Source organism: Notamacropus eugenii, chromosome 7 (assembly GCF_028372415.1).
Source record: "Notamacropus eugenii isolate mMacEug1 chromosome 7, mMacEug1.pri_v2, whole genome shotgun sequence".
Taxonomy (NCBI): domain Eukaryota; kingdom Metazoa; phylum Chordata; class Mammalia; order Diprotodontia; family Macropodidae; genus Notamacropus; species Notamacropus eugenii.
Genome location: NC_092878.1, coordinates 16,112,524 through 16,131,067, shown reverse-complemented (window position 1 = coordinate 16,131,067; position 18,544 = coordinate 16,112,524). Strand labels below are relative to the sequence as shown.

The 18,544-nt window shown below is 34.3% G+C and overlaps 1 protein-coding gene across 1 annotated transcript; it reads left to right on the top strand.

Annotated features, from left to right (window-relative positions):
* Window positions 1-14,813: 14,813 nt before the first annotated feature.
* On the top strand, window positions 14,814-15,755 carry LOC140513243 (olfactory receptor 4L1-like). Its single transcript, XM_072622754.1, has one exon. The coding sequence runs from the start codon at window positions 14,814-14,816 to the stop codon at window positions 15,753-15,755; it is 942 nt and encodes a 313-aa protein (XP_072478855.1).
* The last annotated feature ends 2,789 nt before the right edge of the window (window positions 15,756-18,544 follow it).

The following is an 18,544-nucleotide window of genomic DNA, read 5'->3' as shown; positions in this document are numbered from 1 at the left end:
TAATCAAATTAATATGTAATTTATTGTTAGCATATTATTCATAATATTAAAATTTATAATGAATAATTGAGCAAATTAAGTAAATATCTTACTATCAAAATTTAATATCTAAGTCTCCATGAGCAATGCTCCATAATGACTCGTTTTCATGCTTCCAGAAAAATTCATCTATCATGATAGTTCTTTTGATGGCTACACTTTATCTCTCATGAGATACCAGTGGATTCATTGAAACAAGAATTGCTTTGGTGACTGTGCTTTTCCTGAAGTTCAACTTAGAATATGAATTCCAGGGACTATTTCATTTTTGTCTTTGTATCCCTGGCACTGAGTCCACTGCTTGTTTCATAATGAACATTAGGAAATGTTTGTTAATTGGTAGATTGAGGTCTTGCGTTTAACCTTTATCACAACTTAGATCTTGAAACCTGTTAGTGATTATTATTAATTTGTCAAATTTAAGTAACTTTTGGATAATGGGAAAAAAATGACAATCACTGCTTTTCCTTTTTACCCTCCTCTCTTACCTAAGAATAAAATGGGAATTTCTTAAGGGGAGAAAAAGGCAATGCAGGAGGCAACAAGGAGCATACAGGTCATAGATGTCACGGTCGAGTGTTTTTCACCCACTCAGAAGGTATTAAATGAAAGTCAGCCTTACATTTCCCCTTTTAGCCCCTATGGTTCCAAGGGCAGAATGTCTTACATTTGATTTCTTTTCTATTTGGTTATGATTATGAGATGTCTGTAGAGTCTACTCATCAAATGCACAATTAGAGAAAAGATCTATTACTAGTACTTGCTTGGTTTACTTTGTTGATTTTCAAGACAAAATTTTTATAGAACAATGACTTTTTTCTGAGATAAAGTTAAGTGTGTCATCATTAAACTATAAGAAATCATCATCATCATTTTACCAAACTAATCATATGCATGAACGGGGATGATATTATCAATATCCTTTGATTCTAGAGGTAAAAAGACTAATGTAGCAAAACTGTTAACAAAAGACAACAAAAATAAAGAACAACAAACTATAAATCCCATCATTTATATAGCATTTCAAGGTTTGCAAAATACTTTTTGCAGACTTGCATAATTCAGTAATCAAACTTACCTCATTTTGTATAAATGCTAAAGAGAATATTTTCCTTCAAATAAAACTGATGGGGGAAATCATATAATTTCATTGTCACTCCTTTTGTCTTCACTGAAAAGGATACCAGGGGTTGAGAGAATTGTACACATCTTCACAGTTATGGTGACCCTTTGTTGCAACAGTTTTATCATACTAAGTTTAGGGAATTGAAATTAATTCATTCTAGCTTCCTCTAGTCTAGGGAATATCCTATCTTTATCTCACTGAATTGATCTAGTCAGTTAGTTAGATTCTTACCCCTCAACTTTCCTTGTAAATGGGCAAATATTCCCCATCCTTCACTCAGTGAAGTACTTTTTGGGGTCAATGGTGTTCTGTATATTTTTGCCTGACCTCACTCCTGAGTTTTCCTTTTGATGTAAATTAATATCATCCTAAACTTGGCAACAGGAACACCTGAGTTTATATTTTGCTTTATACACTTACTAGCTATGTGATGCTAGTTAAATCGATTAACCTCTCAGACTCAATTAATTCAGTGGATAACAGGTAAAATAATACCACTTTCCTGACATGGTTGTTGTGAGGCTCAAATGAGTTGACATAAGTAAAGCTTTTTGCAAACCTTAAATTGCTACTATATAAATGCTATTTATCATCATCATTATCATCATCAAACATCATCATTTTTCTCCTCACATTTTTCTTATGAGACAATCCAAATAAAGGATTTTAATTCCAGTTGTGAAAACTCTTGTTGGAGATCTTATGGGTTTGAACCAAAAGATGAAAAAGGATTCCAACCCTGAAATGTCCTATTTCTAATGTGATTAGAAAAGATCTTTCTGTCTCAGAGCACCAGTCATGCATGACCTGAAATGGGAGTGGACTCAGAATCGACATATTGGTATATTTTACTGATTCTCAATCCTATGATTGCAATGACTGGCTCTAAATTTCCATTCAAATTCTGATGCCTCCTTCATTCCTACATCCTATTGCCACTAACACAATAAATTAACCAGCTTACTACTAATTATGCTCTTATCCTCCTTCAGATTAGTCCCAATCCTGAACTTCCTCTCTACTTCCTTTCAACTGTTTCCTTTGAATCCCTTCTCATTTACTAAATAACTGTTATTCATCTAAGATTTCTTCCTCTCATGTTCATCTCATCCTCTTTGGTTAGAATTAGTGTACTCTTTCTTATAAAATCTTGACCTTCTGGAATTCACCCCTTATTGCCTCCCTTCCTACAGCAGGTTGTTGTTTCTCATGCTGTTGACACATGAGGCTGAAAAGAACTGCGTACTCCTTGTTTCCCATTGCCACTTTTAGACTCTCCCTTTATTGCCATTTCTTTTTAAACTTTCCTTCTTTGAGGGTCACTCCAACTGTCCATACCTTTGGAGCCTGCATATTTGTTTCTGATCTTCAAATTATATGTCTTTTTCAAATATTTTAACATCAGATAATGTTCCTTTTATAGAAGGTGATGCAGCAGATAGAGTGTTGGCCCCAGAAACACTTAGACCTGAGTTCGAATTCAGCCCCAGGCAAATGTCACAGTAGCTGTGTGACCACAGGCAAGTTACTTAACTTATGTTTACCTCAGTTTCTTTAACTTTTAAATGGAAACGATAACAATATTATTATTATTATTATTATTATTATTATTATTATGGCCAATAGTAATGTCACCAAAACTGAACAACTCAGAACAAAAAATGGGATTTAATTCTTTCCAATGAGGTATAGGAATTAAGTATGTGCTATGTGCCAGTCACTGTGTGAATTTCTAGGGATAAAAAGAAAAAATCAAAATACCCCTGTTCTCAAGGAGTAGATTTTCTTTTTTTACACTATTGCATAATTTATTTATTTTCAGTTTTCAGCTTTCACTTGCACAAGATTTTGAATTCCAGATTTTGAATATGAATCCTTGAGAGGAGAGTAATTATATTGTCTTTGCATACATATTGCCCTGTTTATAGGTATTTAAAATGTTTGAAGCAAAAAATTTCAAATAAGATTGGTAGAGGAAAATTTAGATAATGAAATGAGAGGAAAGGAAGAAAATTATGAAAATTCAATTAATAATTTGGTAAAGGAGGCAACAAAACACTGAAGAAAGTAACATCTTAAACATCAGAGTTGGTCTAATAGAAAGAAAGTTAAAGAAATTCGGGGATGAAAATTACTCCTTAAAAATTAGAACTAGCCAAATGGAAAAACAGGTACAAAAGTTGAAGAAAATAATTCTTTTTTCAAAAATTCTATTAATTTTTTTGTTTTCAGTTTTCAATAATTGCTTCTGTAAGTCTTCACTTTTCTCTCCCTCTCTTCCTGAGATGTCTTGCAATCTTAAATGAGTTCTACAGATGGATTCTTATTGAAAACATTTTCATATTAGTCGTGTTGCTTAGAATAATTAAAACAAATGGGAGAAACTGTGAGAAAAATCAAACTACAACAAAACATAACAGAAAATAGTCTGCTTCATTCTGTGTTCTGGTTAGTTCCTTCTCTAGATGTGGATGTAATTTTGCCTCAAGAATTCTTTGGGAATGTTTTAGGTCCTTGAATTGTTGTGAAGGGCTGAGTCTATCAGAAACAGTCCTCACACACTGTGGCTGTTACTGTGTATAATGTTCTCCCTGTTCTGCTCATTTCACTCAGCATCAGTTGATATAAATCTTTCCTGGCTTTTCTGAAGTCCTCCAGTTCATCATTTCTTATAGCACAATAGTATTCCATAATATTCATGTACCACAACTTCTTCAGCCATTTCCAAATTGATGAACACTCTCTCAATTTTCAGTCCTTGGCCACCACAAAAAGAGCTGCTATAAATATTTTTGTATATGTGGGACCTTTTCCCATTTTTATGATGTCTTTGAGATACAGCTCTAGAAGTGATATTGCTGGATCAAAGGGTATGCACATTTTTCTATCCCTTTGGGTATAGTTCTAAATTGTTCTCCAGAATGGTTGAATCAACTTACAAGTCCATCAACAATGAACTAGTGTTCCAACTCTCCCACATCTTCTCCAACATTTATCATGAAGAAAATAAATGTTTAAAAATTAGAATTGGGCAAGTGGAGGTTAAGGACTTTACGAAGCATCAGGAAACAGTAAAACAAAACCAAAAGGGTGAAAAAAATGAAGAAAACGTGATATATCTCATTGGAGAAACAAATGACCTGGAAAACAGATCCAGGAGAGATGATTTAAGAACTAATGGACTACCTAAAAACCATGACAAAAAAAAATAACCTAGGCATTATCTTTTAAAAAATTATCAAGGGAAACTGCCCTGGTATTGTAAAACCAGAGGGTAAAATAGAAACTGAAAGAATCCACCAATTGCCTTCTGAAAGAGATCTCCAAATGAAAACTTCCAGGGATATTATAGTCAAATTTCAGAGCTCCCAAGTCAAGGAGAAAATATTGCGTGCACCCAAAATAAGCAATTCAATTGTTAGGGAGATATAGTCAACATCACACAAGATTTAGCAGTTTCTCCACTAAAAGCTCAGAGGTCTTGGTATATGATATTCTAGAGGATAAAAGGGATAGGATTACAGTGAATAACCAACTACCCAGAAAAACTCAGTGTAATTCTTCAGGGGAGAAATAGATAATTAGTTAAATAGAGGACTTTCAAGCATTCCTAATAAAAAAAGAACAGATCTGAACAGAAACTATGACTTTCAAATACAAGACTTAGGGGGTAAACAAGCCAGAGAAATGATAAGGGATTCAATAAAGATAAACTGTTTATATTCCTATATGGCAAGATGATATTTGTAACTCCTAAGATTTTACTTATTATTAAGCAAATTAGGAGCGTATATTCACAGGGAGAATGAGTGTGGGTTGAATATGATGGGATGATTACATAAAAAATAAAATTAAGGGTGAGAGAGGAGCTCACTGGGAGAATGAGAAAGGGAGAGGTAGAATGGGGAAAATGATCTAATATAAAAGAGACCTGCAAGGAAGAGCTCTTACAGTGAAGGGGAATATGGGGGAGCTGAGCAGAGGAACTCATGAACCCTACTCTCATCAGAATTGGCTCAAAAAGGAAATAGCATACACACTCAGTTGGGTATAGAATTCTAATCTATCCTATAGGAAAGTAGGAAGGGAAGGAGACAAGACAAGGGAGAAGTGCTTATAGAAGGGTAGGTGAATTGGGGGAGGCAATAATCAGAAGAAAAATATTTTTTGAGAATGGACAATGTGAAAAGAGACAGAGGGAGTAGCATGAACAGGAAAAAATAGAGTGGAGGAAAATGTATAACTATGAAAATATTTTTATAACAAATCAAGACCTCATTTCTTAAATATAGAGTTGAGTCAAATTTATAGAAATGCAGCCTTTAATCAATTGATAAATGGTCAAAGGATTTGAATAGGCAGTTTTTTTTAATGAAGTAGTCAAAGCTAACTCTATACTTATATGAAAAATTGATCTAAATTACTATTTATTTGAGAAATGCAAATAAAATTTTTTGAGCTACACTCCAATATCTATCAGACTGGCGAATATGACATAAGAAGAAAATGACAATTGTTGAAGTAGATGTGAGAAAACTGAGATACTAATGTACTGTTGGTGAAGCTGTATACTGATCCAACCATTCTGTAGAGCAATTTGAAACTAAATCCAAAGTTCTATAAAATCAAGCATAGTGTGAAGTGTTTGGGTCAAAGGAAAGGAAGTTCAGATGTGGATATGTCTGGTTCTGAAAGGTGGTGAAAGAAAAGTTTTATGCTTTAAAAACCAACACTGCATACGGATATGGAATATAAGATTTATGAACCAAGGGAAGCTGGATGTGAGTAAACAAGAGATGGAAAGATTAAACATCAACATCTTGCATATTAGTGGACTTAAGTGGACAGAAATGGATGAATTTAAATCAGATTATCATTGCATATATTATTTTGGGAAAAAAATACCTTAGAACAAATTGATTTCTCTTCACAGTCAATAAAGAGATGAACAAAAAGGTACTGAGTATAATCTTAAAAATGAAAGAATGCTATGTGTTTCAACTGAGGGAAACCATTCAAAATCACAGCAACATAAGTCTATGCCTACATCACTAATGGTGAAGAGGCCAAAGTTGATTAGTTCTATGAAGAACTATAAAATCTTCTGGTAATATTAGCAAAGAAGGTCAAATTCATCATATGGGGTTGGAATGCTAAAGTAGGAAATTAAAATATAATTAGAATAACAGACAATTCTGGCTTTGGAGGACAAAATGAAACAGACCATTGACTAATATAGTTCTCTCAAGATTACTCACTAGTCAAAACAAACACCATGTAGGGGATACTCCAAAAATTCCAGTTTACGCTATAGTCCTCTCCTTCTTAAAGGCAAGGAGAGGAAGGAAATAAGTATTTATTAAGTACCTACTATGTGCTTTAAAACAGAAGCAAATCAGCATTTATTAAAAACGTACTATGAGCCAAGCACTTTGCTAAGCTTAAACAAAGGGAGATAATAAGCATATAGTAAGCTCTACTACATGCTAGAGACTATGCTAAGCACAAAAGGAAAGTAAAAAGGCATAGCTTTTTAAGGGACTCTAAGATCTACTTCCAGCAATTCTTTGAGTAGACGGCTAGGTAGGAAGGTTGAGGAAAAAACACTTGGAAATGGAAGATATGCAATGGATTTAACCATATTCTATCTCCGAACTTGCTTGAAATTCTAGAATCTGCTAGAATTGAGTTTCCGATTTGATGGATTTCATTACTCCCAACTGAAGAGTTAATTCACTTTTGTACATGCTTTGTTATAATTGAATCTGTGAAGCTTCTCTTACTTCTATTTATTGTTTTGCTTGGAAAATATTTGCTCCCTATGAGAAATTTGTTATGATCTTTTATGAACATCAGTATTCAGTGAGAAGGAATTAAATTGGTAAGTGTAATTTAAGGGTTACTCTCTTCCATAAAAACAATCAGTTCTGTTTTTCATATTTGAATGTAAACTCCGTGAAGGCAGAAATTATCTCCATTTTAAAATCTATATTCCCAGAGTTTCAAGCAGTGCCTAGCACCTAGTAAAGGCCTGATCAAATACTTTCATTCATAAATTCATTTGGCAAAATATTCAGTTTGCAAAACACTGAACTTTTAAGTGTTTCACTAATATTGAATTAGCTTCTATAAGTTTTTCTTCCTACTTTTTGAGTGCTTGATGGAGGAGCAGAAACTATTTCTGGAAAGGTAAGACTAGACCAGGTTATGGAGAAGTTTATAAACCAAACAGGATTTTACATTTGTTCTTAGAAGCAATAGGGAGCCATTGGAGCTAATTACATGGGTGTGGGGGATGATATGTTCCAACTTATAGTTTAAGAATATCAATTTTGTTACCAAGTAGATGATAGCAAAGAATGAAATTAGACTTAAGAAATGGAGAGCAGCTATCTAGTTAAAGTAATACTCTAAATGACGAAGGCCTGAATCAAGATAGCCAGCTTTTTCTGGAGCAGGTCCAAATGGATAATACATCTGCCCTTTTGGTACAATTTATTATCTGCTTTAATGAATGGACAATTCTTTGCTTTTGAAGCCTAGGAAAAACCAACAAGATTCTTTAATAATGCTCAGTGGGGTTTATTCTCTAGTCTCCTAGACTCATTATCCAAAGATATTTCCTGTCGTTTTCTTCTGACTAGTAATAACACCATCTATAAGTCTTCATTACTGGGGTAACAACAAAAAAATCTATCTAACAAGAATGTCAGCGTGTCCTTGTCTCACTGAAGAAGCTGATTCTTAAGGTGTTATTCTAAGTCTGGTAGGTTGAATGACCAACATAGAAATATTAAGAATTTTCTGTTTCCACAGTAGAGCAAAATGATTTCCACATAGAATTCATAATTGTATGAAAAAGGTGGGAACTTTTCAAATAGGAAAGGAGCATAAGGTCATTGTCATGGTCAGCTATTTACTTGGAAGAAAGTTCTTGAGCCTATAAGAATTAGGAGGTCTTTGTCACTCATCTTCTTGATTAAACTGGAGAGTTTCATATTATGAATGGAAAATTTTAGATTATTACATATATTTAATTAGCACATAGGTAGTAAAAGGGAGAATATGGTTTGAAGTACTTTTTTAAAAAGTCAGCTAGGTAGTACAATGGATACATTACTTGGCATGGAATTAGAAAATACTGAGTTCAAATCCCACTTAAGATAATTCCTACCTTTGTGACCCTTGACAAATTACTTAATTAATCTCTCCAAACCTCTGGTTCTTAATCTTCTAAATGAGGCAATTGAACTTGGTTCCTAAGGTTCCTTCAATCTTTAAAATGATGATCCTAAGCAATTGTCACAATTGAGTCCAGAATGTATCTGCACAGAAAGAATAAAACTTTCTCTTTCTTTTATATTGGTGTGACCTGAGAGCTAGAATTGGGAGATGGTTAGAAATGATGTTAGCTCTTTATTTTATTGGAACTTTACTGTCCCACTTTGATTGTTCAGTTGCACTCAGAAAGTATGTATCTGTTTGTGAAGCTCCTGAGAAACTACCTGTTTGTATTTGAAACCTGTTTCTTCTTGTTCTCCAGCCATCATAGCTAGCTCCCTTCTTTGAACTACTACCCTTCTGTCAGTGTAGCAGTATTCAATGCATAATTGTTTTCTAATTATAATTGTATACTAGAGTCTTATGTGCTCAACTAGGCCAAACTGTTCTGGGATTAGGAAACTTATGTCATATTATTTCTTTGTGTTCTCATAGTGCCAAAGCTTTATTCTCTTTAGACATGTGAAGATGCTAAATAATACTAACAGGTATGGATAAATATGATCAGACAACTTCCCTCTTCTAGATATGGTTGAAGACTAGAGTGACTTGGTGCTAAGGTGCCCCAAGATCAAATTCTGTCTATGGTACAAACTAGTTGTATGCAAATTTTAGCCCCTCTGTGCCACCAGCAGACTTCTAAAACTGTCAGTTAGAGACTACTTGATGACTGATATTGATAGAGGGAGTGTCCACAATGGAAGGACCCTATCGCAATAAAATCACAGATAGAAAGCAGAAATTTGAATACAATTATTGAAACAGTGTCTCACCAATGCCAAACCATGCAATCAAATCTGTCAGTTCAATGGGAAATAAAAAAGAATTCAGCTTCCTGTAGGACATGTTCCTTTCTCCCCTTCTTCCTTCCTAAGAAGTTCTCCCTGACCCCTAACCCCACCAAAGCAAAACTAGAACAAGAACAACAAAACGGCTCCTAGTATATGGTTGATCAGAGTGGCAACATTTTTTCTTGTTCTTTTTTTACAAAAAAATTGAAAACATTTTTATTTAAAGTTTCAAGTTCTAAATTCTATCCTCTCTCCTTCCCCTCTTCCTTCCTTGAGGTGGTAAGTTATCACATATAGGTTATATGTGTGCAATTAGATAAAAATTTCCATGTTAGCCATTTTGTACAGGAATATTCTAGTAAAAGAAAAAAATGCGAGAAAGTGAAAACTAGCATGGTTTAGTGTCCATTCAACGAATACCAGTTCTTCCTCTGGAGGCAAACAATATGATTCATAATTAATCTTTTAGAATTGTGTTGGACTGATCATTGTATTGCTAAGAACAATCCTTTGTTGAATGATACTGCTATTCCTATGCACAACATTCTCCTGCTTCTGTTCATATTATTATACATCAGTTCATGTAAGTCTTTCCAGGTTTTTCTGCAATTATCCTGCTTGTCATTTCTTACAACACAATAATACTCCATTAAAATCATATATCACAACTTTTGATTGATAGGCATCCCTTTGTTTTCCAATTATTAGCCACCACAGAAGAACTGCTAAAAATATTTTTGTACAAATAGGCCCTTTTCCTTATTTTTTGAATGTCTTTCAGATAGAGTCCTAGGAGTGGCATTGCTGAATCAAAGGTTATGCACAGTTTTATACACCTTTGGGCATATTTCCAAAATGATTGGATCAGTTCATTACTCCACCAACAATACATTAGTTTCCTAGTTTTCACATATCCCATCCAACATCTAACATTTTCCTTTTCTGTTGTATTAGCCACTCTGATAGATATGAAGGAGTACCTCAGAGCAGCTAGCATTTATTAAATGCATATTATATGATTTTTATAATAAGTTACTTTGGTGCTATTTAAACAACAAATTTTTGAGCAAATGATAACCCCATAGGTCTAAGCCTGTATCAAGCAAAGTTCATGGTCAAATCATGTATAGACATGAGTTGCACCAATTACCCTGTTATATACACAACTGTCTTTAGTATTATTATTTTGTTACAATTATTATTTCTGGATTAGATATATGTTTGAAGGGCATTGAAGATTCCTGATGAAAAACTTCATTTAACCATGCAAATTCACCCATGCTCTATAAATTATGGTTTAAGAAAGTTTCCATGGGACACTCAGAGGTTAAATGACATAAGAAGAGTCAAATATTCAATATACATCAAAGGCAAACTGTGAAGCCAAGAAGACTTTGGACTGTTTTTTAGCCATTACAGAACATTTGCTCTTATTTTATTAATATTATTAATTGCATGAGATTGATGGAACCCATTTTCTTAGGTTTTGTGAAAATGTATGAAGAAGTCATCTCTTAATAAGAAGTTATCACATTAAAAATAATTTCATCAATAATCCCTTAGAGAAAAGTTTAATAGTGCTTTCACATGTGCACTTCTACTGCAAAGGTAGGTGGGATATAGGGTGCCGAATTTGAGGTTAAGAGGACCTAAGTTCAAGCTTAGTGACCTTGGGCAAATTATTTAATCTCTTTTATTTCAGTTTCTTCATCTTTGCTATTAGAATAATAATACCGATCAAATCATGGGATTGCTGAGAAAAAGAAAGTCAAATGATATAGTATGTGTAAAGTGCTTTGAAACCTTAAAATGTTCATAATAGTAGTAATGGTACTCATCATTGTAATAGTGGTGTAGTAATAGCAGCAGCAGCAGCAGCAGCAGCAGCAGCAGCAGCAGCAGCAGCAGCAGCAGCAGCAGCAGTAGTAGTATAGTAGTAGTAGTATAGTAGTAGTAGTATAGTAGTAGTAGTATAGTAGTAGTAGTAGCAGGAGCAGCAGTAGTCGTATTTGACTGATGTGGTTAGAGCTTTGTGGGAATGTTCTGGGAAATAATTGCACCATGCAATATTTAACCTTCCTGCTACACAGTCCCACGCCAGAAAGACTTATCATTTTCCTTTGTCAGTCATATAGAAAGAGTTATTTAGGGTTGAACCAAGGATTATTACTTTCTTCACAGTCTTAAGGAAAAAAGTGAATTCAACACCTACTTGATATGACTATATTCCATTTCTTCTTCCCCTGCAGACCTGAAAAAAATCAGTCTTTTTTATTGCCTAAAATTCTTTTAATTTTTTTTAAAAAAATCTACTTTTTAAATCTAAGAAACTGAAACAAGTAAGTCATTATTTTTAAGGTTGAATGTCTTGCAAGTAAGAAAGTACCCTTTTTCCTCCTTCAACTCTTCTGCTGGCTTTTGGTAACTTCATATATCTGAATGCAATCTAAAAACATTGTGATACCTACTCTCCCTAAATATTCATATTTTGTGCATCATAGACACAAATATTTTTATCATTATTTTTTATTTTGTTCCATTTTTTGATTTAAGATTCAGCTTTACAATAATTCCTCTGCATTTATAGAATGATAATTTTGAAAAAGAAAAAAAAAAACTATTTTCCCAAATAAAGATATCACTCCACTTCTAAAGCCTAATTTCTATCTTCAATTTCTATCTAAAGCAAATAGGATTTTCTTCTAAACACTATTGCTTTAGTGAAATAGCATCTCCTCGAAGATAAGGATCATAAAATTTTGATACCTACTACAAAAGAGCTATGTAGCAAACTCTAAAGATGATTATTATAATGATTATCGTAATGACATTTAGGCAATGACTCATTATCCCTACTCTCCTTCTGCTTATGCTCTTTCAGATATCTTTTATCACATGGAAATTTCTTTACGGATCATTTTAATTTTCATACATAATTTTAGAAATAATTTAATAGAATTTATCTACCACTCACTTTAAAAAATGTTTTTATAGATCTATGTAATTTTTGGCATCTCCATAGTTTCAAACTCCTTCCCTTCTTAGAAAACTATCCCATTTAATGAATGCTATTTTTAAAATATGGAAATAAAGAGAAAAAGAAACCAAAATAGCTGATTCATCAAAAAGAATCAAAATACCTTTTCAAAATAAGTCTAAAAATATATTTCATCAGTTCTATCACTATCTTTGAGTAAAGTGAACTTTTGCATGTATTATGCATTTTGAGGAAACAATAAAATGTAGTTCACTTGAGAGGAAGCAAGGAGGGTGAAGATAGTGAGAAATCACTAGCTGATTTGCCCTTGACAAGCCCTGGCATACATACTTTGTGGCAGGGAAAGTTTGTGACATGCTAACGTATGTTTTCCCCTGTGTATTGCAGTGAAACTCTCAGTATATAGAAGCATTATGCTACTTATGTACTGGGCATCTTTTGGTAAGCACACATATTTTTCCAATTCTGTTTCCTCAGTAGTAGGACTTACTTAAATTCTATATTTGCCTTGTGTCAGTAATTATTTTTTTTTTGTTTTAAGTGCAATGAGCTAAAGTTTCAACAGATAAGAACGTTGCTTTAGCTAAAAAATGATGTAGACTTTATGTTACTTCTAAGATAGGTGAACAAGGTAATCCTTGGCAACTGACTTGTGCTATATCCTTTTTGTGTTAGACTACTAACTGAAAAGCAAAAATAGAATAAATGGAGTCTGCACATGCTGACATACTACTACTGTTGTGTGCTGAGGGAGCATTTTATCACAGTGAAATACAGCAGGAAATCATATGTAGCTTCATTTTAGCTGAGTTAAATGAGAATAATTCTGCTTAGCAAAAAAAAAAAAAATTTCTGATGACTCTTATTGGTATGTTTTTAGGTACATTACAGTCTTCCTTAGTTTCCATTTCCTTATTTGCAAATTAAGGTATTTAGGTTAGGTGGAACTCTGAGCTGCCTCCCATATAGAGATTTATGATACCCAAAATGAAATGAAATTTATTTTAAATTATATAAGTGTGATTCTCATAAAAATGATGGGTGAGGTGGCACCTATAATTCGGGATTGTATAACCAAATTTTAAAATAGGAATATATTTAAATACTATTTCCCTCAAATAAATGATGTAAAGAATAGTTTCAGAGAAACCTGTGACTACTTTTATATGATAATAACATTGTATTGACCAATAATTTTTAAAAGTTTAAGAACTCTTGATCTTGGAAGGCAACCATGACCAAGAGAAATCCAAATTTTAAAGTATAGTAGCAGTTGTCATAATAGTACTAGAAGTAATAGTAGTAAATTGTAGTAATTGTAGTAGTAGTGGTAGTAGTAGTAGTAGTAGTAGTAGTAGTAGTAGTAGTAGTAGTAGTAGTAGTAGTAGTAACTGTACAGAAAAACAGTTGAGCATCAAGAATGGAATAAGAACTGAAAGTAAAGGGTGGTAAAAGGCTTAAGCATCTAAGTAATTGATTTAAGCAACCAAATACCCACTTGATAAAGCTGAACTGTAAGCACAAGAATTACCAAATTCAGTCTGGGCAACAGTCACAAAAACATCATTTTAAAAGAAATTTCTTTGTCACATGGGGAGTGTCTTATAATCTTCTTGCTGAGGGGGGAACCAATTCCATGCCTTGTAGTAAGCAAATTAGTCACTGCAGGTGGTTAGAGTGGGAGCATGACAGAAATGGGTTTTCTAACAAAGGAATTAACTTTAACTTCAAATCAATTTGAAAAAAAAATCTGTGACTAAAACAATATCTGAGGAATTATAGATATGGTTGTTTATTTTACTTGTTTCATAACTAAAGGTCTGTGTCTTACCTGTGTGTGTTCATCTTTCGTTGCTGAAGAAGACCATGCCATCAGAGAAATAATGACATGACTTGCACTTGACTTTATTTTGAGTGAGGGAAGGCTGTGCAGGTCACCAGCCTCACTTCGCCTCCACAGCCATCTGAATCCAGTGACCAAATATTCATCAGGATGCTGGAGATGACCCAGGATGAGGCAACTGGGGTTAAGTGACTTGCCCAAGGTCACACAGTTAGTGAGTGTCAAGTGTCTGAGGTGAGATTTGAACTCAGGTCCTTCTGACTCTTGCACTGGTGCTCTGTCCTCTGCATCACCTAGCTGCCCTGTGCCTTGCCTACCTGAACACTAGAATGTATATTATCTGCATCCTAAACACAGATTAGTCATTGTGACTGAATTCAATAAGAAATTAAAGTTTCTTGGCTAATAATTAGTGGTATATCAGTTAGTGATAAACATGTAATTGGTTGGTGCCCAATCACTTTAAAGTGTTCATTCTATAGTATAATGTGAACATGCTAAATGCCATTTTCAGCAATTTGTTTTATTGGCTTGGTTTGGGAAAATAAATTAATTTCAACATTTCATGTGGTAATTAATACTGACATTTTTTTTCTATTCTATTTGGAGCTGCTTCTAGGAGGTGTATTTTTTTTTTAATACATGTCCATATAATGATCATGAATACTCAATTCAAGCTGAATTTTTTGTTCGTTTTACCTTTAGAATATTTTTTGGGAATTTGGAACAGTATAGATGGATCTGAAGAATGCCTCTCTGATAACTGAATTTGTCTTGTTAGGACTTACCAGCATTTGGGAACTTGAGATTTTGTTTTCTGCAGTATTTTTCCTAGCCTATGCATCAATCATGGCAGGAAACATTCTTATCATAATTATGGTGATCTTTGACTCCCAACTGCACTCTACCCCCATGTATTTCCTCCTGGCTAATCTTTCTTTTTTTGATATGACTATTTCTACTATTACTGTCCCTAAGATGATCACAGACTTCTTCAGGGAGAGAAAAACCATCTCCTTATGGGGCTGCATGGCCCAGATGTTTTTCCTCCACTTCTTGGGAGGTAGTGAAATGACTCTCCTTATATTCATGGCAGTTGATCGATATGTTGCAATATGTAAACCTCTCCACTACACAACAATTATGAACCATCGAACACTGATAGGCTTTGTGTTGCTTTCCTGGGCTGTGGGATTTGTGCATACCATGAGCCAAATGGCCTTTACTGTGAACCTTTCATTTTGTGGCCCCAATGTGGTTGACAATGTTTTTTGTGACCTTCCCCTGGTGATCAAGCTTGCCTGCACTGACACCTATGTCTTGGACCTGCTCGTTATTGCTGACAGTGGGCTGCTCTCACTAATTTGTTTTATTCTCTTGCTTGTCTCCTACACTGTCATTTTGGTCACTGTCCACCGTCACTCCTCAGGTGGGCTCTCCAAGGCTCTGTCTACATTGTCTGCTCACATCACGGTGGTTACTCTTTTCTTTGGACCATGCATTTTCATCTACGCCTCACCATTTAGTAGCTTTTCAGTAGATAAATTTCTCTCAGTGTTTTACTCAGTTATTACTCCTCTCCTGAATCCAATCATCTACACCCTGAGAAATCAGGAGATAAAGGCAGCTATGATTAGATTGAGGAGCCGACATGTAAGCTCCAGGCAGGCTTTATAGATGATGCTCATGATAACAACAATGATTAAAGCACACCCAAGATAAATTCCTTTTCAGAATGACCTATTGCTCTTCAGTTTCATTTTCATATGTTTCAACTTTTATTAATAAAGATGATGTATATTTATAATATGGTCCTTCTTTCATATCCAAGGAATGTGTTTTGAGAGTTTGTATGTCTTTGCGTTTCTTTAAGTAAAAGGACCAAATTACTAGACATTAATTTAACTTTTCAATGACAAAAATATTCAGAAAAAAGATATATTTAGATAAAAACATTATATGTGCAGTAGATGATCCCTAAAGTCTCCTTGTTCCCCAAGTCCTTTGATTCCTCAATTTTTTGTGATATCATGAAGTATTGAGGTATTATAGTCAGATTGATCCTCCCTTAGTGGCTGTGTGACTCTGGGTAAGCAATTTAACCTCTGTGAGAATCAGTTTCCTAATCTCTAAAGTGGGAATAATGAATAATATTTTTAATAGATTTTTCCAGACAGGGTTGTTGTGAGGATCAGATAAAATAATATATTTAAAGCACTTTGAAATCTTCAGAGGAACACTATATAAATGTCCCTCATCATCATCAGAACTGAAATTAAAGAGCCATTTTGAGAATCTGAGTCTAGGTTTGAAATCACTCCACCAAATATTACAAATATATAAAGAGAGAAATGAGAAGGTTCCAAGTATGTCAGGTAACTCCACAGAGAGTAAGTGTTCTGTAACTCTCTATATTGCATGGAATAATTATCTCTAGCTTTTATATAGTTCTTTAGGGTTTGAATAGTGTTTTATATATGTAACCATCTCACCTGATCTTCACAACTTCCCTGAGAAATTGGTACTATTATTATCTCCATTTTCCAGATGAGGAAATTGAGGTAGGTAGAGGTTAAGTATTGCCCATGGTCACATAACTAACAAGTGTCTGAGTATGAAGCTGAACTCAGCTTTTCAATTCTCCAGGTCCAATGCTCTACTGCACCATCCAGCTGTACAGCAGAGAGAACTTTTTTGAGTAGTGAAAATGACCTAAGACTAAGGGTGTGGCCAGAACTCAAAATGGTTAGTACCAGGATGAGGTCATAAACCTCATATTTCAAAGCATTCAGTGTCATGAAATGCACATACAAACAGACATGCAGACACAGACAAACAAACACGCTTATCCTTCTGAATGAAGCCAAAATCCCTAAAATCAGCATTAGTCCATATTCGGGTCAGAGAGGAGTTATATTTTGTCGCAACAATATTAAGAAGAAACTTCAACCAAACTGTTTACTCAACTTCTACAGACCCTAAAACTAAAGCTGAGGTCATGAATAAAGCTCTTTTCTATTAGACTCATGGCATATTTTTAAATGCTTATAAGGAACATTTTATTTCAGGACAAAGCTGCTTTCCATAATGTGAAAGTACAAAGTTCAGTCACCAGAAGCCTCTTTCAAACCCTGAAGCAATACTCAGCAGAATTAGTTTCAGCAGGATCAAGCCTGGATATCTCCAAGGCTTCGTAATGTGAATTAGACACCAGTCATCAATGTTGAAGGAATGAATGATGAGTGAAAAATAATTTCTTAAGCAATTTTTATGTCCAAATAACTGTACTAAAATCCGGAGAAACAAACAGAAAATTGAGACCACCGTCATTGTGAAGAAGTAAATATATTATTGAGTTTAACTTTGATTTAGTTGGAAAGACCTAGCTGCCAAGAGGGTTCCATCACTGGGATAAATGGAAATGCCTGTTGTCTGTACAGTACATTGGCTTGATTCCTTCCTTTCTGAAAAACGTCCACAGATAGAAGTTAAAAAACCTTGTTGCCCAAGTGTTTCCAAATTGCTTGCTACAACTGATACTTCCTGATTATTCCCTATATCACATCGATTTCCTCAGATCTTGATCTTTAAGGTTTTTTTCTAGATCTAAACATAAGATCATATGAAATTTCCTCTCTTTTTTTATGGGAAATTGCTACATATAACAGACTTTATCTTTTTTAAGTGACATAAAGGCCATTTTCTTGTTTTATTATTTTTTTTTACTTTCTAGTGCATTTCTTATATTAGGATATTGTTCTTCAGTTATTCAGTTATGTCTTACTCTTTGTGACTTGAGGAACCATATGGTGTCAATGGGGTTTTCCTGGGAAAGACACCATTTCCTTTTCAGTGGATTAGGGCAAGCAAAGGGAAAGTGAGTTCCACAGGGTCACACAACTGAATCAGAAAGCACCCCAACATACACAAAGGGGCCTGCTACAATAAGTTCTTCGATCTGCTTCTCTAAAAGGAAAGGCAACTTTTGAGGGGTTAACAATCACTTTATTCAAGCATAGGTATCAGAGAAAATCAAAATTTCAGAGAAATCAAAAATCAAGAGACAGTGCTTCCAAACTACCTGACCATTAACATATATACATCTTTACCGGAGAGGGAAGCACCAATATCTGGGTTTTCAAAGCTAGGGAGCTGCTTAACAGCTTCCCAGAGTCTCATCTGGCATTCAAACCTTCTTACAAAAACTAAGACCCAAAATAAATCCTTATCCTCAGAGTTTTTACATAACTTTTCAGAGCCAGAGGACATGACCCTCTGACTCAATGGTTCAGTAGAAAAAACAAAAATTTTGGGACCCTTCTACAAAACAACTCCCCTAATCTAGTTTCCCTCAATAGGTAGGTCCAACAATGGGTGAGAAAGATCCTCCTAAAACACTTTATTCAGAGGCATTATAATTCTTGGTATAAACAAAAAAAAACAACAGCAAAAGGTCCTAATTTGAT